Below are 25066 nucleotides of genomic sequence, written 5' to 3' on the forward strand. Positions count from 1 at the left end.
ATGCTTAGGCTGTACACTAGCGTTTGTGGCATAGTAGCACTTTGTCACCCTTAATACTGGGGTACTCTGGAATTGCATGTTGTAGCGCAAATTCCAGCATGCGTTACAGTGTTTGCGGCACCGTTGCCGTTATGCACTACACTGTCAGCACCGTTCTGTGGCTCAGCTGTTTTTGGTCTTCAGGGAACTTCTGTATTTATTTATTGTACTGCTGTACTGCTTACAATTTTGCGATTTAAGGTGACTCATTGGTTTCGTGTTATTTTCAGATTTACTTTGGCTTATCTTGAAAAGTTGTCTTGACACTTGTCTTGAAACGTTGGAACATTTGATCATGCAGCAATATAGACAATGAATGTATTTCTAATTGGAGTCCTGACACTTCACTTTTCTGATCTATTTGTTGTCCAGTTACCATTGGTGTAACCACCCAGTAACTTATGAGCTATGTCCTATGTTGTGCACCACTTTCCCCACCCTAACCTGAAATCGATTAGGAATCAGTCTGCGGTTTATGGAGGCGAACATATATCTCTCTTTGTGGCTGTCTCTTGGTTGATCAGCCCCCAAAATCACTCCATGTATGGCCCTTTCTGTGCTCCCAGGAGGATACCAAGAAGTAAACACTGCAGGATCTCTGTTGGAGTTATATAAGTGGTAAATAAGCAATGTTTTTCTTTAAAGGTTATTATGCTGCTGCTTATCTTTTAGAGCAGAGAGAGAGTTCTGAGTTTAGGTTCGCTTTAACAAAACACATAAAAACTTTTTTGTTACTTGACTGAAATTCAGTAAAGTTATTTCACTTAATTTTTTAACCCTCGCTATGTGTTTTTAACACCTAATATGATGATGAAAAGTTGTAACCTTTACCTGCAAAATCAGTAATATAAATCAGTCTTTCTTCTCCAGTCTTCCAATCTTAAATGAAAATGTATCTTGCCTTTAAAGCCATAGTTTGGCTTCCCTACTATCAAAGCATATGATAGTAGATTTGCAATAATGAGCAAGTCACAACATTCGGGTACTGCACATCTCTATGTTTTGTACATACTGTGAGACGCGAAAGTTTGGCCAACCTTGTAATGGTGGCCATATACTGGCTGATTTGCCATCAGATCGACCAACAGATAGATCCCTCTCTGATCGAATCTGATCAGAGAGGGATCGTGTGGCTGCCTTTACTGCAAACAGATTGTGAACAGATTTCAGCATGAAACCAATGACAATCTGTGGAGCTGCCACTGCCGCCACCGCCTGCCCGCCAGCTATACATTACCTGATGTGGCCGGCGCAACTCCCCTGGTCTCCACTGTCTTCTTCTCCGCACTGGGTTCCGAACCGGCTGGCTTCACTGAACTTCCTGTCCAGGAGAAGTTTAAACAGTAGAGGGCGCTCTACTGTTTAAACTTCCTGCCAGGACAGGAAGTTCAGTAAAGCTGCAGCCCTGGGGCCCGGAGTGGAGAAGAAGACAGCGGAGACCGGGGGAGTCGCGCCGGCCGGAAGAGGTAATGTTATTGCCGCTGTATTGCGTCGGTCGTCGGCCATTCAACCGCTATCGACGCACTCCCGAACCGCCGGCAATCGAGAAAAATCTTCCACACGGACGGATCGACGGGAATCGACGGGAACGATTGATTGCGGACGGAAATCGATCGTTCTGTCAGCGTTTGCGTGACGATTTCACAACAGATTTGATCACAGTGATGATTGAATCTGCTGTATATCGGCGGGAAAATCGTTAGGTGTATGGGCCCCTAAATAGTCATGATTTTCCTGTATAAAGCATTGGTTGATACGATGCAAAATGTCAGTTAAATATATCATATAGGGGACACACACAGTGATATTTGAGAAGTGAAATGAAGTTTATTGGATTTGCAGAAAGTGTGCAAAAGTTGTTTAAACAAAATTAGGAAGGTGCATACATTTAGGCACCACAAAAAAAAAGAAATGAAATCAATATTTAGTAGATCCCCTTTTGCAGAAACTACAGCCTCTAAATGCTTCCTGTAGGTTCCAATGAGAGTCTGGATTCTGGTTGAAGGTATTTTGGATCATTCCTCTTTACAAAACATCTGTAGTTCATTCAGGTTTGATGGCTTCCGAGCATGGATAGCTCTCTTTAACTCACACCACAGATTTTCAATTATATAGAGGTCTGGGGACTGAGATGGACATTCCAGAACATTGTACTTGTTCCTTTGCATTAATACCTTAGTGGATTTTGAGCAGTGTTTAGCGTTGCTGTCTTGTAGAAAGATCCAGCCATGGTGCAGCCTCAGCTTTGTCCCTGATTCCTGGACATTGGTCTCCAGAATCTGCTGATACTGAGTGGAATCCATGCGTCCCTCAACTTTGACAAGATTCTCAGTCCCTGCACTGGTCACACAGCCCCACAGCGAGATGAAACCACCACCTTATTTTACTGTAGGTAGCAGGTGTTTTTCTTGGAATGCTGTGTTCTTTTTCTGCCATGCATAACATATACTGTATACTTCAAGCGGCTTCGTTTGTGTTGTGGGCAGAGAAAAGGCTTCCTCTCGCATACAGCATCTCCTTGTGTAAAATGCGCCGAATGGTTGAATGATGCACAGTGACTCCATCTGCAGCAAGATGATGTTGTAGGTCTTTGGTGCTGGTCTATGGGTTGACTGTGACTGTTCTCACCATTTGTCACTTCTGTTTATCCAAGATTTTTCTTGGTCTGCCACTTCAAGCCTTAACTTGAACTGCGCCTGTGGTCTTCCATTTCCTCAATATGTTCCTAACCGTGGAAACAGACAGCTGAAATCTCTGAGACAGCTTTCTGTATCCTTCCCCTAAACCATTAGGGTGAACAATGTTTGTCTTCAGGTCATTTGAGAGTTGTTTTGAGACCCCCATGTTGCTACTCTTCAGAGAGGAGGGAAACTTACAACTGACTTACTTAAATACTCTTTCTCATAATTGTTTTCACCTGTGTATGTAGGTTAGGGGTCACTGAGCTTACCAAGCCAATTTAACCACTTGAGGACCTAGGGCTTTCTACCCCTTAAAGAGACTCTGTAACAATTTTTTCAGCCTTAGTTCTTCTATCCTATAAGTTCCTATGCCTGTTCTAATGTGCTGGGGCTTACTGCAGTCTTTCCTAACTGCACTGTCTCTGTAATAAATCAATGTATCTTTCCTCTGTCCTGTTTGTCGGGCTAAGGCTTTGAATGTGTGGAATGTGCAGGGCTGCTTGTCATTGGATAGAAGCGATACACACCCTCTGCAGGCCCCCTGCACACTGAATGACTCACACACTCTGTATATGTGAACCTATTAGGAGCTGGTTAGTTTGTTTGTAAACACTGCCTAAAACTGGTAATTACAAGCCAGGATTGCAGCAGAGAGTGGCAGAAACAGCACAGAGGGGCACAGGAGAAAATAAGGAATAGAATGGTATGCTTTTTAGTGTAAGACTATTAGAGTACAGATTCTCTTTAAGGACCGGCCACTTTTTTTCCATTCAGACCACTGCAGCTTTCACGGTTTATTGCTCGCTCATACAACCTACCACCTAAATGAATTTTGGCTCCTTTTCTTATCACTAATAAAGCTTTCTTTTGGTGCTATTTGATTGCTCCTGCGATTTTTACTTTTTATTATATTCATCAAAAAAGACATGAATTTTGGCAAAAAAATGATTTTCTTAACTTTCTGTGCTGACATTTTTCAAATAAAGTAAAATTTCTGTATACATGCAGCGCGAAAAATGTGGACAAACATGTTTTGGATAAAAAAAAAACCCATTCAGTGTATATTTATTGGTTTGGGTAAAAGTTATAGCGTTTACAAACTATGGTGCAAAAAGTGAATTTTCCCCTTTTTTTAAGCATCTCTGACTTTTCTGACCACCTGTCATGTTTCATGAGGGGCTAGAATTCCAGGATAGTATAAATAACCCCCAAATGACCCCATTTTGGAAAGAAGACATCGCAAAGTATTCACTGAGAGGCATAATGAGTTCATAGAAGATATTATTTTTTGTCACAAGTAAGCGGAAAATGACACTTTGTGACAAAAAAAAAAGTTTCCATTTCTTCTAACTTGCGACAAAAAAAATGAAATCTGCCACGGACTCACCATGCCCCTCTCTGAATACCTTGAAGGGTCTACTTTCCAAAATGGGTCATTTGTGGGGTGTGTTTACTGTCCTGACATTTTGGGGGGTGCTAAATTGTAAGCACCCCTGTAAAGCCTAAAGGTGCTCATTGAACTTTGGACCCCTTAGCGCAGTTAGGCTGCAAAAAAGTGCCACACATGTGGTATTGTCATACTCAGGAGAAGTAGTATAATGTGTTTTGGGGTGTATTTTTACACATACCCATGCTGGGTGGGAGAAATATCTCTGTAAATGACAATTTTTTTAATTTTTGTTACACACAATTGTCCATTTACAGAGATCTTTCTCCCACTCAGCATGGGTATGTGTAAAAATACACCCCAAAACACATTATACTACTTCTCCTGAGTATGGCGATACCACATGTGTGGCACTTTTTTGCACCCTAACTGCACTAAAGGGCCCAAAGTCCAATGAGTACCTTTAGGATTTCAAAGGTCATTTTGAGAAATTTCGTTTCAAGACTACTCCTCACGGTTTAGGGCCCCTAAAATGCCAGGGCAGTATAGGAACCCCACAAATGGCCCCATTTTAGAAAGAAGACACCCCAAGGTATTCCGTTAGGAGTATGGTGAGTTCATAGAAGATTTTATTTTTTGTCACAAGTTAGCGGAAAATGACACTTTGTGAAAAAACACAATTAAAATCAATTTCCGCTAACTTGTGACAAAAAATAAAATCTTCTATGAACTCGCTATACTACTAACAGAATACCTTGGGGTGTCTTCTTTCTAAAATGGGGTCATTTGTGGGGTTCCTATACTGCCCTGGCATTTTAGGGGCCCTAAACCGTGAGGAGTAGTCTTGAAACGAAATTTCTCAAAATGACCTGTGAAATCCTAAAGGTACTCATTGGACTTTGGACCCTTTAGCGCAGTTAGGGTGCAAAAAAGTGCCACACATGCTGGTATCACCGTACTCAGGAGAAGTAGTACAATGTGTTTTGGGGTGTATTTTTACACATACCCATGCTGGGTGGGAGAAATACCTCTGTAAATGGACAATTGTGTGTAAAAAAATCAAAAGATTGTCATTTACAGAGGTATTTCCCCCACCCAGCATGGGTATGTGTAAAAATACACCCCAAAACACATTATACTACTTCTCCCGAGTACGGCGATACCACATGAGTGGCACTTTTTTGCACCCTAACTGCACTAAGGGGCCCAAAGTCCAATGAGTACCTTTAGGATTTCACAGGTCATTTTTGTTTCAAGACTACTCCTCACGGTTTAGGGCCCCTAAAATGCCAGGGCAGTATAGGAACCCCACTAATGACCCCATTTTAGAAGGAAGACACCCCAAGGTATTCCGTTAGGAGTATGGTGAGTTCATAGAAGTTTTTATTTTTTTGTCACAAGTTAGCGGAAATTGATTTTAATTGTTTTTTTTCACAAAGTGTCATTTTCCGCTAACTTGTGACAAAAAATAAAATCTTCTATGAACTCACCATACTCCGTACGGAATACCTTTGGGTGTCTTCTTTTTAGAATGGGGTCATTTGTGGGGTTCCTATACTGCCCTGGCATTTTAGGGGCCCTAAACCGTGAGGAGTAGTCTTGAAACCAAATGTCGCAAAATGACCGGTGAAATCCTAAAGGTACTCATTGGACTTTGGGCCCCTTAGCGTACTTAGGGTGTAAAAAAGTGCCACACATGTGGTACCACCGTACTCAGGAGAAGTAGTATAATGCGTTTTGGGGTGTATTTTTACACATACCCATGCTAAGTGGGAGAAATATCTCTGTAAATGACAATTGTTTGATTTTTTTACACACAATTGTCCATTTACATAGAAATTTCTCCCACCCAGCATGGGTATGTGTAAAAATACACCCCAAAACACATTATACTACTTTTCCTGAGTACGGCGGTACCACATGTGTGACACTTTTTTGCAGCCTAGGTGCGCTAAGGGGCCCAACGTCCTATTTACAGGTAATTTTGAGGCATTTGTTTTCTAGACTACTCCTCGCGGTTTAGGGCCCCTAAAATGCCAGGGCAGTATAGGAACCCCACAAGTGACCCCATTTTAGAAAGAAGACACCCCAAGGTATTCCGTTAGGTGTATGGCGAGTTCTTCTATGAACTCGTCATACACCTAACAGAATACCTTGGGGTGTCTTTTTTTCTAAAATGGGGTCACTTGTGGGGTTCCTATACCGCCCTGGCATTTTACGGGCCCAAAACCGTGAGTAGTCTGGAAACCAAATGTCTCAAAATGACTGTTCAGGGGTATAAGCATCTGCAAATTTTTATGACAGGTGGTCTATGAGGGGGCGAATTTTGTGGAACCGGTCATAAGCAGGGTGGCCTTTTAGATTACAGGTTGTATTGGGCCTGATCTGATGGATAGGAGTGCTAGGGGGGTGACAGGAGGTGATTGATGGGTGTCTCAGGGGGTGGTTATAGGGGAAAATAGATGCAATCAATGCACTGGGGAGGTGATCGGAAGGGGGTCTGAGGGGGATCTGAGGGTTTGGCCGAGTGATCAGGAGCCCACACGGGGCAAATTAGGGCCTGATCTGATGGGTAGGTGTGCTAGGGGGTGACAGGAGGTGATTGATGGGTGTCTCAAGATGTGATTAGAGGGGGGAATAGATGCAAGCAATGCACTGGCGAGGTGATCAGGGCTGGGGTCTGAGGGCATTCTGAGGGTGTGGGCGGGTGATTGAGTGCCCTAGGGGCAGATAGGGGTCTAATCTGATAGGTAGCAGTGACAGGGGGTGATTGATGGGTAATTAGTGGGTGTTTAGGGTAGAGAACAGATGTAAACACTGCACTTGGGAGGTGATCGGACGTCGGATCTGCGGGCGATCTATTGGTGTGGGTGGGTGATCAGATTGCCCGCAAGGGGCAGGTTAGGGGCTGATTGATGGGTGGCAGTGACAGCGGGTGATTGATGGGTGGCAGTGACAGGGGGTGATTGATGGGTGGCAGTGACAGGGGGGTGATTGATGGGTGATTGATAGGTGATTGACAGGTAATCAGTGGGTTATTACAGGGGAGAACAGATGTAAATATTGCACTGGCGAATTGATAAGGGGGGGTCTGAGGGCAATCTGAGCGTGTAGGCGGGTGATTGGGTGCCCGCAAGGGGCAGATTAGGGTCTGATCTGATGGGTAACAGTGACAGGTGGTGATAGGGGGTGATTGATGGGTGATTGATGGGTAATTAGTGGGTGTTTAGAGAAGATAACAGATGTAAACAATACATTTGGGAGGTAATCTGATGACGGGTTTGCGGGCGATCTAATGGTGTGGGCGGGTGATCAGATTGCCCGCAAGGGGCAGGTTAGGGGCTGATTGATGGGTGGCAGTGACAGGGGGTGATTGATGGGTGATAGGTGATTGGCAGGTGATTGACAGGTGATCAGTGGGTTATTACAGGGAAGAACAGATGTAATTAATGCACTGGTGAATTGATAAGGGGGGGTCAGAGGGCAATCTGAGCATGTGGGCGGGTGATTGGGTGCCTGCAAGGGGCAGATTAGGGTCTGATCTGATAGGTAAAAGTGACAGGTGGTGATAGGGGGTGATTGATGGGTGATTGATGGGTAATTAGTGGGTGTTTAGAGGAGAGAATAGATGTAAACAATGGATTTGGGAGGTGATCTGATGTCGGATCTGCGGGCGATCTATTGGTGTGGGGGGGGGGGGGGGTGATCAGCAGGTTAGGGGCTGATTGATGGGTGGCAGTGACAGGGGGTGATTGACGGGTGATTGACGGGTGATTGACAGGTGATTGACAGGTGATCAGGGAGGATAGATGCATACAGTACATGGGGGGGGGATGTCTGGGGGGGGGGTCTGGGGAGAATCTGAGGGGTGGGGGGTGATCAGGAGGGAGCAGGGGGCAGGGGGGGATAAAAAAAAAATAGCGTTGACAGATAATGACAGGGAGTGATTGATGGGTGATTAGGGGGGTGATTGGGTGCAAACAGGGGTCTGGGGGGTGGGCAGGGGGGGGTCTGATGGGTGCTGTGGGCGATCTGGGGTGGGGGGGGAAATCAGTGTGCTTGGTGCAGACTAGGGTGGCTGCAACCTGCCCTGGTGGTCCCTCGGACACTGGGACCACCAGGGCAGGAGGCAGCCTGTATAATACACTTTGTAAACATTACAAAGTGTATTATACACTTTGTATGCGGCGATCGTCGGGTTAACATCCCGCTGGCGCTTCCGTATGGCCGGCGGGATGTTGCGGCGGGTGAGCGGCGCCAGGCGGAGGCGGAGGATCGCGTCACGGATGACGCGATCGCTCCGCCCATGCCCCTACAAGGACCGCCGCCATTTGTCTATACGGCGGTCCTTGCGGGGTCCACTTCCCGGCCGCCTCTGTGCGTTAGGCGGTCGGGAAGTGGTTAAGTTCTAATAATTAGTTCTAAAGGTTTTGGAATCAATACAATGACAACAGTGCCCACAGTTATGCACCTGCCTAATTGTATTTAAACAATTATTGCACACTTTCTGTAAATCCAACAAACTTAATTTCACTTCTCAAATACCACTTGTCACGGACGATTGCGGGGACGCAGGCGCGTCCTGGAACCGCCCGTGAAGAAAAGAACGATCGCACTCGATTCCTGCGTCGATTGCGCTTCAAATCGGTACAATCTGGATTTATTGTGTAGGAGGTCTGCAGTCCTTTTCTTAGCAAAGAGAGCACCATTCCAAATGCTGGTTGGCCCTTTTGATATGCTAATGAGCCTGGGCCCAGAGAGTCCCTGGCTTCAAGCTGTGCTGATGGCCCATCCATCAGGTATAAGGTGACAAGCAGCTGGCAGGAAGACTGGCCCTGTGACTGCTGATCAAGCCAGAGGTGTAAACTCAGAGTTGTCTAAGCAGATTTCACATTCAGATGTTAATTGAAGGAGCCAACAGGGCCTTCATAGACAAGAAGCAGACACAGCTGGACTCCAGTCAGGCTGACTCCAGCCTTAGCAGGAAGAAATGAATGTACAATATAATCTTTTGCCCATTTACAGAATACAATAAATAGGGTGGTTATGAGAGCGGTATCATTGGATCCGTAGGGTCATGCTGGATCTCTTGATACCAGTCGAGAGGAGCCCGGGGCCCCTACCACCCAGGTATGAATCTACTCAGGACCCTGATCTGATGCACTAGCCATGTCAGGTATCATATTAATCTGTATTTTCCTCCAAGTATGAAGCTGTTACCCCCCTAAATGTAACGTGTATGGTTCAGGAGTTACAGCAATTCATAAGTTTAGCTCTAAAATCTCTGAGAGGGAATGAACTGTCATTTGCTGGTAGTTCAGAGGGGGCCGGCATTGCCACACCCCCAAACCAGCTTCATCAAAAGCACAGAGCCAGCAGGCGGGTTTTTGTCCTCCACACTGAACCATCTTGCACTCATCAGATGCCAGCTTGAGGATATGCTGGTATCCACCTGGTCTGAACTCTGGACTTTGAAACCAAGGACTTTATGATTCTTCCCACAATAAGGACATCTTTCCAGGAACTAAGTAATTTTCTCCCTTCTTTTATTTTTCATACTGGCTATTGCTGTTTTCATAATTGTTGATTTTCATAATTGTCTGTATATATTAATTATTTATATTGCGTGAATAAACGACTTTCTCCAAGTCATTCACTTTCCGCTACCCTGCTTATCAGCACACACAGAAATGATCCCGGGTCTCTGAAGATACGCTACTGTTTGTTTGTTGTTGGCTAGACAGGATATCGTGTGTTTAACCGTTTTATTCGCAGGATTAGTCAGTCAGTTAGTGGGCCCCACGGTCCCATAGTAACCGCGGTGGTGGCAGTTTACTCTGAACCAGTGGGTGACGTTGTAATCACCCGTGTCTCACAGGCTCCCTTCTGAGTTGTCTGCGGCTAATTCTTAACGGTTCCTGCGCATTGACTGCGACCAGAGTTCGCACGATCTGTGCGCTGGCACCGTTTAGAAGGCTAAGTGCGGTCAGCCACTGAGGGCTCCTGTGACAGTGGTGGCAGCGGTGGGATCTGTGTTGTGCTGAAAGTATCTGCGATAGCGCTAGCGCTATCGAGAAACGAACTAATTCGTTGGTGTAGCTGGAAGGCAATATATTTTTTATATATACAGAGAGACTGTGTAGCCAGTACCCCTCCCCAAAAGTTTTATTTTATTTGGCGTGGAAATGTCCGGGAACTACAAGAAAATGTGCCTGGCGGACCTGCAAAATCTTTGCCAAGAGAGAGGCATTGAGGTTGGCCGCAAGAAACAAGGGGACCTGGTAACGGAATTGTTTCAATGGGATACCCAGCAACTGCAGGAGCTGGATGTGTCTGCTGAGGTAGACGCTGACCCATCTGACTCAAGGCAAGGGGAACCAGAGACTGAGACTCCTGACCGTACAGAGGTTGTGCATCCTGAGGGCCCTGCATCAACAGTTACGCAGGAGAATGTCAGTGTGGACCCCAATCCCAGAGTTTCTGAAAGTACTCGCCTGGAACCGGCCAGTACTGGACTGTCCGTTTGTACTGATCCGCTAATGCAGCAGGCATTACAAAAGCTGATGGACACTGACCTGGACAAGTACCTGCAGTACATGCGTGAGGAGCGCCAAATGCGGGAGGAACGGGAGCGGCAAGCCGCTGCTGCTGCAGCCGCTGAGCGGGAGCGCCAACGACAGCATGAGCTCAACATGGCAAAGGTTCAACAGGCCAGCCGGAGTTCACCGCCCAGCCTCCCTGCTGAAGGAGCTGCAGCACCCGTAAGTGCAAAATTTAAGTTTGCTAATATTGAAAAAGACACAGACATTGACTTGTTTTTGCGGTCTTTTGAAAAAGCATGCCGTCAGTATCGTCTGTCCCCAGACCAGTGGGCCAGACATCTGACACCTTTGCTGCGCTACAAAGCGCTTGATGCCTTCGCAGAATTGCCTGCGGAGAAGGATAATGATTATGCTGCTATAAAAGACGCTATCATTACTAAGTACCAGCTGACGCCAGAAGCCTATCGCAAAAAGTTCAGGGCCTGGCAGAAAAAGTCTTCTGATTCGTACCGAGATGTGGTCAGCAGCTTGCTCACCACACTCCGCCAGTGGACTCTAGGCCTCACCAAAGGGTCTTATGGCGTCCTGGAGGACTTGATAGTCCTCGAGCAATTTCTGAACATTTGCCCTGCTGATGTACGACAATTTGTGTTAGAACGCAAGCCGACTTCAGCAACTGTCGCTGCAGACCTTGCTGAGACTTTTGCAACTACCCGGGTGGCTGATACACGCAGAACTGTCTCATCCAGCTGGAGAGGAGGTCAGCCCAATACCTCGGCAGACTCTCCTGCCCCTGTGAGCCGTCAGCCACAGAGGCCAGCCAGCACAGCTTCTGACCTGGACAAGTACCTGCAGTACATGCGTGAGGAGCGCCAAATGCGGGAGGAACGGGAGCGGCAAGCCGCTGCTGCTGCAGCCGCTGAGCGGGAGCGCCAACGACAGCATGAGCTCAACATGGCAAAGGTTCAACAGGCCAGCCGGAGTTCACCGCCCAGCCTCCCTGCTGAAGGAGCTGCAGCACCCGTAAGTGCAAAATTTAAGTTTGCTAATATTGAAAAAGACACAGACATTGACTTGTTTTTGCGGTCTTTTGAAAAAGCATGCCGTCAGTATCGTCTGTCCCCAGACCAGTGGGCCAGACATCTGACACCTTTGCTGCGCTACAAAGCGCTTGATGCCTTCGCAGAATTGCCTGCGGAGAAGGATAATGATTATGCTGCTATAAAAGACGCTATCATTACTAAGTACCAGCTGACGCCAGAAGCCTATCGCAAAAAGTTCAGGGCCTGGCAGAAAAAGTCTTCTGATTCGTACCGAGATGTGGTCAGCAGCTTGCTCACCACACTCCGCCAGTGGACTCTAGGCCTCACCAAAGGGTCTTATGGCGTCCTGGAGGACTTGATAGTCCTCGAGCAATTTCTGAACATTTGCCCTGCTGATGTACGACAATTTGTGTTAGAACGCAAGCCGACTTCAGCAACTGTCGCTGCAGACCTTGCTGAGACTTTTGCAACTACCCGGGTGGCTGATACACGCAGAACTGTCTCATCCAGCTGGAGAGGAGGTCAGCCCAATACCTCGGCAGACTCTCCTGCCCCTGTGAGCCGTCAGCCACAGAGGCCAGCCAGCACAGCTTCTGCACCCAGGGCTGCAGCCTCTGGAGAGGTCACCTGTCACTACTGCCACAAGACGGGACACATGAAGTTCACCTGTCCGGAGCGGAGGCAGACCACCCCAGCACCTGGACCCCCCGCACCTCGCCTGCGGCAGACACCACCTGCCAGCGTACCCCAACCAGGAGCCGCATCCAACCTGATGTTTGCAAAGGGGACAGGGAACTCCCCCATCACAAGCAATCACCAGCTGGTTACTGTGAATGACCAGCTTGTCACTGGTTTCCGTGACACCGGAGCAGATGTCACTCTGGTGCGTGCACACCTTGTCCCCGCAGAGGCCATCATTCCTGACCAGTACCTCACCCTCACTGGAGTGGGGGGCACTCTTTCTCACATTCCCCAAGCTCGGGTGTCCATCGACTGGGGGGTGGGGGTCCACGAGAAGGTTGTTGGGATCCTGGACCAACTGCCGGTCCCTGTTTTGCTGGGGACCGACTTGGGCACGCTGGTGTCGTACTATGAACCTGCACCAAGCCCTGTGGAATGCCAGGACAGAGACGGACTCTCTGCCCACACCCAGGTACTTTGCACCCAGGGGCAAGAACAGGGGGGAGGTGGGTTGAACGTGCCTAGTTCACGGGTACCTGTGTTTGATGTACCAACTGTCTGTGATGAAAATGTTCCTGTTACTGTTATTAATGCTTGTGACAATGATGTAGGTAATGCCAATATGTGCCATTCTGAAGGGATACCTGTGCTAGCGGTAACACGCAGCCATACTGCTCAGACCCTGAGCTCAGAACAGGTAGAGGAGGTCCCGGCCTCCTCCCCCTCCTCTGACCACAGGGATGGTACCCTTCAGCCACTAACCTCATACGCCACGGGCCAGCTGGCTGAGAGTGAGAGTGCTGCATTTGTGCAAGCGCTCCAGACTGACCCTAGCCTCGAGGCCCTCAGAAAACAGGCTTCTGAGCCCCTCACAGACGAGGCTACATTCAAGGTATACTGGGAAGGTGGGAAGTTGTACAGTGAGCCTGTACACCCCACCGAAGGTGAAATGGGGATGGGTACCAAGTTGCTTGTGGTACCTAGTGCCTTCCGGGGGCATGTGCTGAAGTCCGCACATGACATTCCCCTGGCCGGGCACTTGGGGATCCACAGGACACTTGATCGTATCCGGGGACATTTCTACTGGCCTCGAATGCGGATAGATGTGACGAACTACTGCCGCTCATGTACCATTTGCCAAAAGGTAAAAAGGGCTGGGAATCCCCGCAAAGCTCCCTTGTGTCCACTGCCAATCATAGGTGAGCCCTTTCACAGAGTGGCAGTCGACATAATTGGACCATTGCCCACTCCCAGCAGCAGTGGCAAGAGGTACATCCTGACGGTGGTGGATTACGCCACCCGCTATCCTGAGGCCATGGCACTTTCCTCCCTGAGAGCGGACAAGGTAGCCGACGCGCTACTTAACATTTTCTCCCGAGTCGGGTTCCCTGCGGAGATGCTCTCCGATCAGGGAACCCAGTTTATGTCCGGACTCATGGAGGCCCTGTGCAAAAAGATACAGATGACGCACATTGTCTCCAGTCCCTACCACCCGCAGACCAATGGACTGTGTGAAAGGTTCAACGGGTCGCTGAAGCAAATGCTGACCACGTTTGTTGAGTCGCAAGGTGGCGACTGGGAACGATACCTGCCTCATCTGTTGTTTGCATACCGGGAGGTGCCGCAGGAATCTACCGGGTTCTCCCCGTTCGAGCTCCTGTATGGTAGGAATGTCCGAGGACCACTACAATTGATGCGGGAGACGTGGGAGGGCAAGGGGGACCCCACAGATGTCGCTGTAGTTGATTATGTTCTCAGGTTCAGGGACAAGATGGAGTCCCTCACGGAAATGGTAACGGAAAACATGGCCCAGGCTCAGGCCAAACAAAAACTCTGGTATGACCGCACTGCTGGAGAGAGGTCATTTGAGGTAGGTGACAAAGTGTATGCCCTTCTTCCAGTGAGGCAGAACAAGCTGCAAGCGGCCTGGGAGGGACCCTACACTATAGTGCAACGGTTAAACCCTCTGACATACCTGGTGAACATGGGAGGCAGGAAACAGAAAAGCTTTCATGTCAACATGCTGAAGGCCCACCATGACAGGACCAAGTATGTGCTGCCAGTGTGCAGCCGGTTAGAGCAGGGAGAGGCAGACCCCCTATTAGACCTGCTGGCTGACATACGAGATGTGGACAGCGACCTAAGCGTCAACCCACAACTCTCCTCGTCCCAGCAAGAGCAGTTGCAGGAGGTGCTGGGTCCGTACCAGCACACCTTCTCCGGTGTCCCGGGGCGGACCAGTCTGGCAGTGCATAGGGTAGATACGGGCACCCATCCCCCCATCAGGCAATCCGCGTACCGCGTCTCCCCAGAGGTGCAAGCGGACATGCAGAAAGAGGTGAGGGAGATGCTGGAGCTAGGGGTGGTTCAAAAGTCCTGTAGTGCCTGGGCAGCCCCTGTTGTCCTGGTCCCCAAGAAGGACCAGACAACTCGGTTCTGCGTGGACTACAGGAAGTTGAACGCCATCACCACTACAGACGCCTACCCCATGCCTCGCATCGATGAGTTGTTGGATACGCTGGCGTCCGCCAGGTACCTATCAATCATGGATCTGAGCCGGGGGTACTGGCAGATACCACTTGCACCTGACGCGAGGCAGAAGTCGGCCTTCATCACCCCTTTTGGCCTCTTCGAGTTCACGATGATGCCCTTTGGGATGAAGAACGCTCCTGCCACGTTTCAGCGGGCCGTAAACGACCTGCTGGAGGGGCTGCAAGGGTTCGCTGTAGCGTACTTGGATGACATTGCGGTGTTCAGCCCCACCTGGGAGGAACACCTCAAACACCTGTCCCAGGTACTAGAGAGGCTGGCCGCAGCCAATCTGACAGTTAAGCCGAGTAAGTGTCAGATTGGTATGACCGAGGTGCAGTACTTAGGTCACCGGGTGGGGGGTAACACCCTGAAACCTGACACGGGAAAGGTTGACGCCATCCTGGCATGGCCTCGGCCTATCACGAAAAAGCAGGTCCAGGCATTCCTGGGGACCGCCGGCTACTATAGGAAATTTGTTCCAGCCTATAGTACCCTGGCGAAGCCCCTGACCGATGCCACTAGCAAGAAACACCCCAAGGTTGTTAGCTGGACCCCCGCTTGCGAGAACGCCTTCCAAGCGTTGAAGCAGGCACTCGCGAGTGCCCCTGTGCTTCAGGCCCCGGACTTTAGTCGTCGGTTTGTTGTGCAAACCGATGCCTCTGACTACGGTCTCGGCGCAGTCCTCAGCCAGGTGGATGGAAAAGGAGATGAACACCCTATCCTCTACCTGAGCCGGAAGCTCCTGCCCCGAGAGGTAGCCTACTCCACAACTGAAAAGGAGTGCCTAGCGATCGTGTGGGCCCTACAGAAACTACAATCGTATCTGTACGGCCGCTCCTTCACGATCATTACCGACCATAATCCCCTGAGTTGGCTGAACCGCACTGCTGGGACCAATGGCAAGCTCTTACGTTGGAGCCTGTCATTACAGCAGTATGACTTCACGATTCAACACAAGGCAGGCAGCCGACACCAGAACGCCGACGGGCTATCCCGTTGCAACGGGGAACTAGATCAGATATCGCAGGTTAGCGGCAACGACACACATCTTGCTGATGCATGTCTATCTGCCTTCTCCCCAGGGGGGGCTGTCACGGACGATTGCGGGGACGCAGGCGCGTCCTGGAACCGCCCGTGAAGAAAAGAATGATCGCACTCGATTCCTGCGTCGATTGCGCTTCAAATCGGTACAATCTGGATTTATTGTGTAGGAGGTCTGCAGTCCTTTTCTTAGCAAAGAGAGCACCATTCCAAATGCTGGTTGGCCCTTTTGATATGCTAATGAGCCTGGGCCCAGAGAGTCCCTGGCTTCAAGCTGTGCTGATGGCCCATCCATCAGGTATAAGGTGACAAGCAGCTGGCAGGAAGACTGGCCCTGTGACTGCTGATCAAGCCAGAGGTGTAAACTCAGAGTTGTCTAAGCAGATTTCACATTCAGATGTTAATTGAAGGAGCCAACAGGGCCTTCATAGACAAGAAGCAGACACAGCTGGACTCCAGTCAGGCTGACTCCAGCCTTAGCAGGAAGAAATGAATGTACAATATAATCTTTTGCCCATTTACAGAATACAATAAATAGGGTGGTTATGAGAGCGGTATCATTGGATCCGTAGGGTCATGCTGGATCTCTTGATACCAGTCGAGAGGGGCCCGGGGCCCCTACCACCCAGGTATGAATCTACTCAGGACCCTGATCTGATGCACTAGCCATGTCAGGTATCATATTAATCTGTATTTTCCTCCAAGTATGAAGCTGTTACCCCCCTAAATGTAACGTGTATGGTTCAGGAGTTACAGCAATTCATAAGTTTAGCTCTAAAATCTCTGAGAGGGAATGAACTGTCATTTGCTGGTAGTTCAGAGGGGGCCGGCATTGCCACACCCCCAAACCAGCTTCATCAAAAGCACAGAGCCAGCAGGCGGGTTTTTGTCCTCCACACTGAACCATCTTGCACTCATCAGATGCCAGCTTGAGGATATGCTGGTATCCACCTGGTCTGAACTCTGGACTTTGAATCCAAGGACTTTATGATTCTTCCCACAATAAGGACATCTTTCCAGGAACTAAGTAATTTTCTCCCTTCTTTTATTTTTCATACTGGCTATTGCTGTTTTCATAATTGTTGATTTTCATAATTGTCTGTATATATTAATTATTTATATTGCGTGAATAAACGACTTTCTCCAAGTCATTCACTTTCCGCTACCCTGCTTATCAGCACACACAGAAATGATCCCGGGTCTCTGAAGATACGCTACTGTTTGTTTGTTGTTGGCTAGACAGGATATCGTGTGTTTAACCGTTTTATTCGCAGGATTAGTCAGTCAGTTAGTGGGCCCCACGGTCCCATAGTAACCGCGGTGGTGGCAGTTTACTCTGAACCAGTGGGTGACGTTGTAATCACCCGTGTCTCACAGGCTCCCTTCTGAGTTGTCTGCGGCTAATTCTTAACGGTTCCTGCGCATTGACTGCGACCAGAGTTCGCACGATCTGTGCGCTGGCACCGTTTAGAAGGCTAAGTGCGGTCAGCCACTGAGGGCTCCTGTGACACCACTGTGTGTGTTTTCTATATGCTATATTTAACTGACATTTTTTTATCTTAACAGCCAACGATTTATACAGGAAAATCATGACAATTATCAAGGTTGCCAAACCTTTCGCATACTACTGTAAGTTCTATTGACTTATTATCACCAGCATGATCTTAGTGAATTGAGGCCAAAGTGTTGCAGATAAGATGCTGCCACAAAAGGAAAGAGAAGGAAAAGGGGTGTCAGAACAAGGGAAGGAACAAAGTGGCACTGATGGGGGAGCTAGAACAAAAATGTAGTTCAGTTATTTTTGTTTTGTGGAAGTTAAAACTTACTATAACATCTTGGCTTCTCACTCCATCCATTTGGATCACAATCCACGCGTGCACTTTTAGCTCTGTTATGAGGTCCATATCCATCATCACAAGAGTAGTCAAAATATCCACCCACATTCTTAGGAAAATAATTTGTCCAAGGAGAGATTTTTCCATTTGGTATATAAGGTCTGTCACATTTTTTACCTGTAAAAACAAGCATTCAAAATGTGTTAATAAAAAAATATATGGATACAATTATATAAATAAACTTAGACTTTGTCAGGTTGCGTTTTTATAACCGATACGTTTTAGTGAAATGTTAACCATCCACAAAATAAATCCAACCAGTTAGAAAGTGTAACCCAGTTGGTGAAAGACACATAAAGAACCATATTTGACAAACACATACAAATCAGAAATTCCCTCTACACTGGGAATTTCGGTTTGACTGGTCATACTGTAACGATTGGGGAATTATTTCCGTGGTCAGCGCACAAGATGCGCGCCGACACCGCAGAAATCCTCCACAAGCGTGTAATTTGACAGAACCCAGCTTGGGTGCTATGCACCTGTAGAGGGCAATTCCCACCAGCAGATGGAGCTGTGGAGTGCAGACAAACACAGCCTCTGCACAGCCACAGATGCCAGATGGGAATTGTACGAGTTGAAGCAATGCACGGCAAGATAGCCCTTAAAGAGAGAGAGCACAGAGACAGAATGTATGTGTGTCCACCAATCCAGTCGCCACCCAGCGACGGTGAACACACAACGGAACCGAAGTGGGAACGCAATCGCAAGAGTGGCGATTGCCAAAAGTGACACAAGACCGAATTAGACAGAGCACAAGTGTAGCAAGAAAGACATAGCAAATAACAATGATCAGAACATCAAGGAAAATAACAAACGCTAACTATACGCGAACACCGCACTCATTCGCAACAGCGAACGCGTTTAATACACGATCACCGCGCGTTAGGCGCCCAGTGATAAGCGTGCCACCCTAACTAACCAATGAAACACAAACACGAAATAGAGAACGCGAATGCTTGCTAGACGGTTATCTCACCGAGCCTACAGCAAGCGTTCGTACCAGACGAAACAGACAGAAGGAGCAAGTCAGATTGGATTCACTGCTCCTCCGCAAGAGTAAGTGCGATCCCAACAGACAAAACGATTTGCTACCGCCAACCGCTGGCGACAGTGCAATTGCAAGAACAAGACACGATAGAATAAGCAGTACAAATATACAAAATCCTGACTGCACTAAACAGGAATGAAAGGAGCACTCCAAAAGGGTATCTACTCTAAGCTAGCAATAATAACCAACAATGAGCAGAGGGCTGAGACTCCAGGCAAGTTAGCAGGAACAAACCATCATGACCAGCAAGGAATTCTGGGAAGAAATGTTTTTTATACTGCAAGCCATCAGAATAAACAGCTAAGCAATTTGCATGACAAGTGTATGCAAATTCCTCACCAGCAGAACAACTCTGAAACTTGCAAAGGGAAGACAGGTCTCTCTTCCAGATACCTGTAGCATTCAGACCCAAAGAATGGTCAAACAGCAGGCAGGCAGGCAATATCAGAACATGTCTCCACCGAGGAAGCATCTGAGCATGCTGGTAACCGAGACACACTTGGGCTTTCTGGGTCACAGAGCACATCGGGGTACACTAGCACAAGAGAAACCTCAGGACACATCGAGGAACTGCCAACCTCAGAGTTCGTCACGGCAAGACCAAAACCAGGACCGGGCAAAGAATCATCACGAGTAGTGGTCACAAGCATTGGTCTTTCAAAAGCAGACTTGGACTCAGACTTAGAAGTCTCTATGACTGTAATTGTATCCAACCAGAACTCATCATGGACTACACATGACTGGAGCTCCACAAGAGCTGAAAAGGTAGTCAGTATAGTAGCAATGCCTACTGAAGTAGGCAAAACCTCAAATGGCCCTGCGGGGCAGGAGGCACCTCCCAAAAGTTCTGCACCCTCCGGGAGGAACTCGGAGACCTCCAGAACATCGAACAAGACCTCAGAAGCATAATTTCCCAAGTTTTCTGACAAGGATTCTGAACTATCCATGTTACAGGGCCGAACATCAAATACCTCTTGCGGACAAGGCAAATGTCCCAGGGGTGTTTCTACCATATGCTGAGACTGAATTTCATCATCTAGAACAGGATGCACAGGAATATCTAGTGAAACCAATACTGACTCCCTGAGATTAGCCTCACTGCAGGCAGAATCCTTCATAGCAGTCAAATCAGACTGCAATTCTGAAATGGCAGAACAACAGATGCAATTAGCTGCAATACCTAGAGGAGCCTCTGGGCTCCCTGCAGGAGGTTCATTGCAAGGCAATATTGACTCATCCAGAGTACAGGGTGGAGAGTCAGTACTTTCTTCAGAGCAAGAAAGGGACTCACAAATGTCAGTGCGAGTGGACATCATAGTTTCATACATGGTACAGGGTAGGCTCACAGAAATATTCTCTGGACAAAGCAAAGATCCCTCAGAAACAGATTTGCAAAACCAAAGCGCTGTCTCCCCCTTAGACTCGGCTAACAATGTCGAATCCGAGGAGTCAGAACGCAAAATTTCCGAATTCAAGATTGCTTTAGGTTGTGAAATTGACGCTTCTAAAGCGCAAGCCTCCGCAATCTGTGGACCAGACTGTAAAGGGTTCAGAACAGGAACATGGGAACAATTTTCATCAGGCAATGTGCTTTCACCGGTGTGAACAGAGTGAAGCATAGATTTATTTGCAGAAGAAGTTGCGACAACAACATGAGGATTTTTATTAGTCATAATAACATTACTCCTGAGGTTGCGCAGTTTAGGAATTTTCCCCATAGCAGGATCATAGATGGAAGATCTTAAAAAATTACTGGGAGAAAAAGATCTGTTTTCAAAGGACAAAGGATCCCAGATATCTTTGACAAAACTGACACATCCATGCTGATCATAATCTGCAGGAACACCTGAGAAAAAGGCATTAGATTGCACAGATTCAAACTCCACACAAGCTGTTGCCATGGTAAAGAATCTTTCAGAATTCACACTGGTGTCAACAACAGTAGCACACTCATTCATTTCAGATCGCACAGTGTCAAAACTCACTTGCTTTACCCCAGAAAGGCAGGGACAATCATCCGATAACAGTGTTTCTTTATTGGAGTCAGTTGGTTGGTGTGTGTGCAATTCATCCAAAATTGTCTCCCAAATCACCGGGTCCACAAAACAATCGTCACATTCACCAGATTCGATCAAAGTGTACACGGAATTAATACAAGCATTAAGAATCTCTTCGCTTTCTGCGATATAAAAATCGCAAAACGCCTTCCAATCAATCTCGAACTCCTCAATCAAAGCCCCAATCTCCCATGAAGCAAATGGAGGCCCAAACAATCCTGTATCAAGATAACACTCATATGGGTAGGGATCAGGAACATGCACAGATTTTCTTACACCTTTAATATACAGGATCTTCTCAAAAAATTAGCATATTGTGATAAAGTTCATTATTTTCTGTAATGTACTGATAAACATTAGACTTTCATATATTTTAGATTCAAATACACACAACTGAAGTAGTTCAAGCCTTTTATTGTTTTAATATTGATGATTTTGGCATACAGCTCATGAAAACACAAATTTCCTATCTCAAAAAATTAGCATATTTCATCCGACCAATAAAAGAAAAGTGTTTTTAAAACAAAAAAAGTCAACTTTCAAATAATTATGTTCAATTATGCACTCAATACTTGGTCGGGAATCCTTTTGCAGAAATGACTGTTTCAATGCGGCGTGGCATGGAGGCAATCAGCCTGTGGCACTGCTCAGGTGTTATGGAGGCCCAGGATGCTTCGATAGCAGCCTTAAGCTCATCCAGAGTGTTGGGTCTTGCGTCTCTCAACTTTCTCTTCACAATATCCCACAGATTCTCTATGGGGTTCAGGTCAGGAGAGTTGGCAGGCCAATTGAGCACAGTAATACCATGGTCAGTGAACCATTTACCAGTGGTTTTGGCACTGTGAGCAATTGCCAGGTCATGCTGAAAAATTAAATCTTCATCTCCATAACACTTTTCAGCAGATCCCACTTTTGAACCATAAACAGCGGCAGAAGCATCTGACCTGGGCTACAGAGAAGCAGCACTGGACTGTTGCTCAGTGGTCCAAAGTACTTTTTTCGGATGAAAGCAACTTTTACATGTCATTTGGAAATCAAGGTGCCAGAGTCTGGAGGAAGACTGTGGAGAGGGAAATGCCAAAATGCCTGAAGTCCAGTGTCAAATACCCACAGTCAGTGATGGTCTGGGGTGCCATGTCAGCTGCTGGTGTTGGTCCACTGTGTTTTATCAAGGGCAGGGTCAATGCAGCTAGCTATCAGGAGATTTTGGAGCACTTCATGCTTCCATCTGCTGAAAACCTTTATGGAGATGAAGATTTCATTTTTCAGCATGACCTGGCACCTGCTCACAGTGCCAAAACCACTGGTAAATGGTTTACTGACCATGGTATTACTGTGCTCAATTGGCCTGCCAACTCTCCTGACCTGAACCCCATAGAGAATCTGTGGGATATTGTGAAGAGAAAGTTAAGAGACGCAAGACCCAACACTCTGGATGAGCTTAAGGCCGCTATCGAAGCATCCTGGGCCTCCATAACACCTGAGCAGTGCCACTGGCTGATTGCCTCCATGCCACGCCGCATTGAAGCAGTCATTTCTGCAAAAGGATTCCCGACCAAGTATTGAGTGCATAACCGAACATAATTATTTGAAGGTTGACTTTTTTTGTTTTAAAAACACTTTTCTTTTATTGGTCGGATAAAATATGCTAATTTTTTGAGATAGGAAATTTGGGTTTTCATGAGCTGTATGCCAAAATCATCAATATTAAAACAATAAAAGGTTTGAACTACTTAAGTTGTGTGTATTTGAATCTAAAATATATGAAAGTCTAATGTTTATCCGTACATTAGAGAAAATAATGAACTTTATCACAATATGCTAATTTTTTGAGAAGATCCTGTACTGAATAATTCTGCCTATCATAGGATCCACATATGCTTTTGCTTGGGGTAATAAAACCTGAGACTGAGAAATCTCTCTGGATTCATCACATTCAAGTGTGTTCCACATTTCAGACTTGACAGAAATAATTTCTTTATTTGTAGTTGCTATAGGCAACGGATTTTTCCGCTGGGAAGCCTTCCTAGATTTTCTTCTTTTAGTTTTAGTGGCTGCTGTCTAGATATAAGGGAGCTGTTACTGCATTTATTATCGCACTGAATGGTTTTGCATGGAAGGGATAGAACAGCTGACTGATTAGCAGATATATACTCATCAAAAATGGGTGGCAAACCAGGCAGTTTAAACCAGTGGGAAAAAATCAATGTAAGAAACTGATAAAGATTATCATTCCAGGAATTGCTTTTCAAAATCTCATAAGCCCACACAAACAGATCTCCTTGCAATACAGTATAAGCAAATTGAAGAGCTGACGTGGACGGGTCAGTAATTTGAAAGGTAGGATTCAGAAAAAATCTTACACATTCAGAAAGGAAGTCCTCTTTAGTTTCAGTGTCAAGTCTTTTAAAGCTCTTAAAGGTATAAGAACCATATTTGACAAACACATACAAATCGGAAATTCCCTCTACACTGGGAATTTCGGTTTGACTGGTCATACTGTAACGATTGGGGAATTATTTCCGTGGTCAGCGCACAAGATGCGCGCCGACACTGCGGAAATCCTCCACAACCGTGTAATTTGACAGAACCCAGCTTGGGTGCAATGCACCTGTAGAGGGCAATTCCCACCGGCAGATGGAGCTGTGAAGTGCAGACGAACACAGCCTCTGCACAGCCACAGATGCCAGATGGGAATTGTACGAGATGAAGCAATGCAGGGCAAGATAGCCCTTAAAGAGAGAGAACACAGAGACAGAATGTATGTGTGTCCACCAATCCAGTCGCCACCCAGCGACGGTGAACACACAACAACGGAACCGAAGTGGGAACGCAATCGCAAGAGTGGAGATTGCCAAAAGTGACACAAGACCGAATTAGACAGAGCACAAGTGTAGCAAGAAAGACATAGCAAATAACAATGATCAGAACATCAAGGAAAATAACAAACGTTAACTAAACGCGAACACCGCACTCATTCGCAACAGCGAACGCGTTTAAGACATGATCACCGCGCGTTAGGCGCCCAGTGATAAGCGTGCCACCCTAACTAACCAATGTAACACAAACACGAAATAGAGAACGCGAACGCTTGCTAGGCGGTAACCTCACCGAACCTACAGCAAGCATTCGTACCAGACGAGACAGACAGAAGGAGCAAGTCAGATTGGATTCACTGCTCCTCGGCAAGAGCAAGTATGATCCCAACAGACAAAACGATTCGCTATCGCCAACCGCTGGCGACAGCGCAATCGCGAGAACAAGACACGACAGAATAGGCAGTACAAATTTACACAATCCTGACTGCACTAAACAGGAATGCAAGGAGCACTCCCAAAGGGTATTTACTCTAAGCTATAGGAAACAGCTAAGCAGTTCGCATGACAAGTGTATGCAAATTCCTCACCAGCAGAGCAACTCTGAAACTTGCAAAGGGAAGACAGGTCTCTTCTCCAGAGACCTGTAGCATTCAGACCTAAAGAATGGTCAAACAGCTGTCTGCCTGGGCAGACAGCAGAGCAGATTATGTTGCAAGTTGAATTTGTTTGCAAGTTGAGTTGTGTGTTAAGACTAATGCTGGGCATAGTAGTAGAGATGATCGGTCAGCACACCAGCTTCTCAATGAGCATAGTTTATTTCCAGATCACATGTCAACACAAAGTTAACAATTGTTTCGGGGCCACTCAGGGTCCCCTTCCTCAGAACAGTGCTGGGCATACACGGCCCAGATTCTTCTTATCAATCGAGCCGCTGATGGCTCGATTGATAATTTCCGACATGTCCGATCACCGTGTGGATTGATTCCCGTCTCGATCCCCGCGGGCGGACAATAGGCAAAAATGAAGCGCTGAGAAGGAAGTGCCCGCAGGGACGAGCGGGAATTGATCCGCGCGCACGTGCAGACGAGCGGTGACGCGCTGGCTCGATTCCGGTGCATAAACGTGCCGTGTATGCCCAGCATAATACACACGTACCAACAATCTGTCCAACTATCTTCAAAACTTGGTCTGTTGGAAGATAGTTGGGTGTGTACGACTGGAAAACAACCAGATGACCAGCTGATAACAGGTTGTTTGCCAGATCGAATCGGTGGATCAATCTGCCCAACTATCATGCT

General features: G+C 47.1%; 1 protein-coding gene across 1 annotated transcript in view; it reads right to left on the minus strand.

Annotated features, from left to right (window-relative positions):
* Window positions 1-25066, minus strand: part of LOC137522080 (complement factor H-like) — a 485888-nt gene that overhangs the window by 194218 nt on the left and 266604 nt on the right. Inside the window, exon 8 of the mRNA XM_068242107.1 lies at window positions 17773-17958. Within this exon, the coding sequence (XP_068098208.1) occupies window positions 17773-17958 (186 nt within the window). The remainder of the gene's footprint in view (window positions 1-17772; window positions 17959-25066) is intronic.

The sequence above is a fragment of the Hyperolius riggenbachi genome, chromosome 6, assembly GCF_040937935.1.
Source record: "Hyperolius riggenbachi isolate aHypRig1 chromosome 6, aHypRig1.pri, whole genome shotgun sequence".
Lineage (NCBI taxonomy): Eukaryota > Metazoa > Chordata > Amphibia > Anura > Hyperoliidae > Hyperolius > Hyperolius riggenbachi.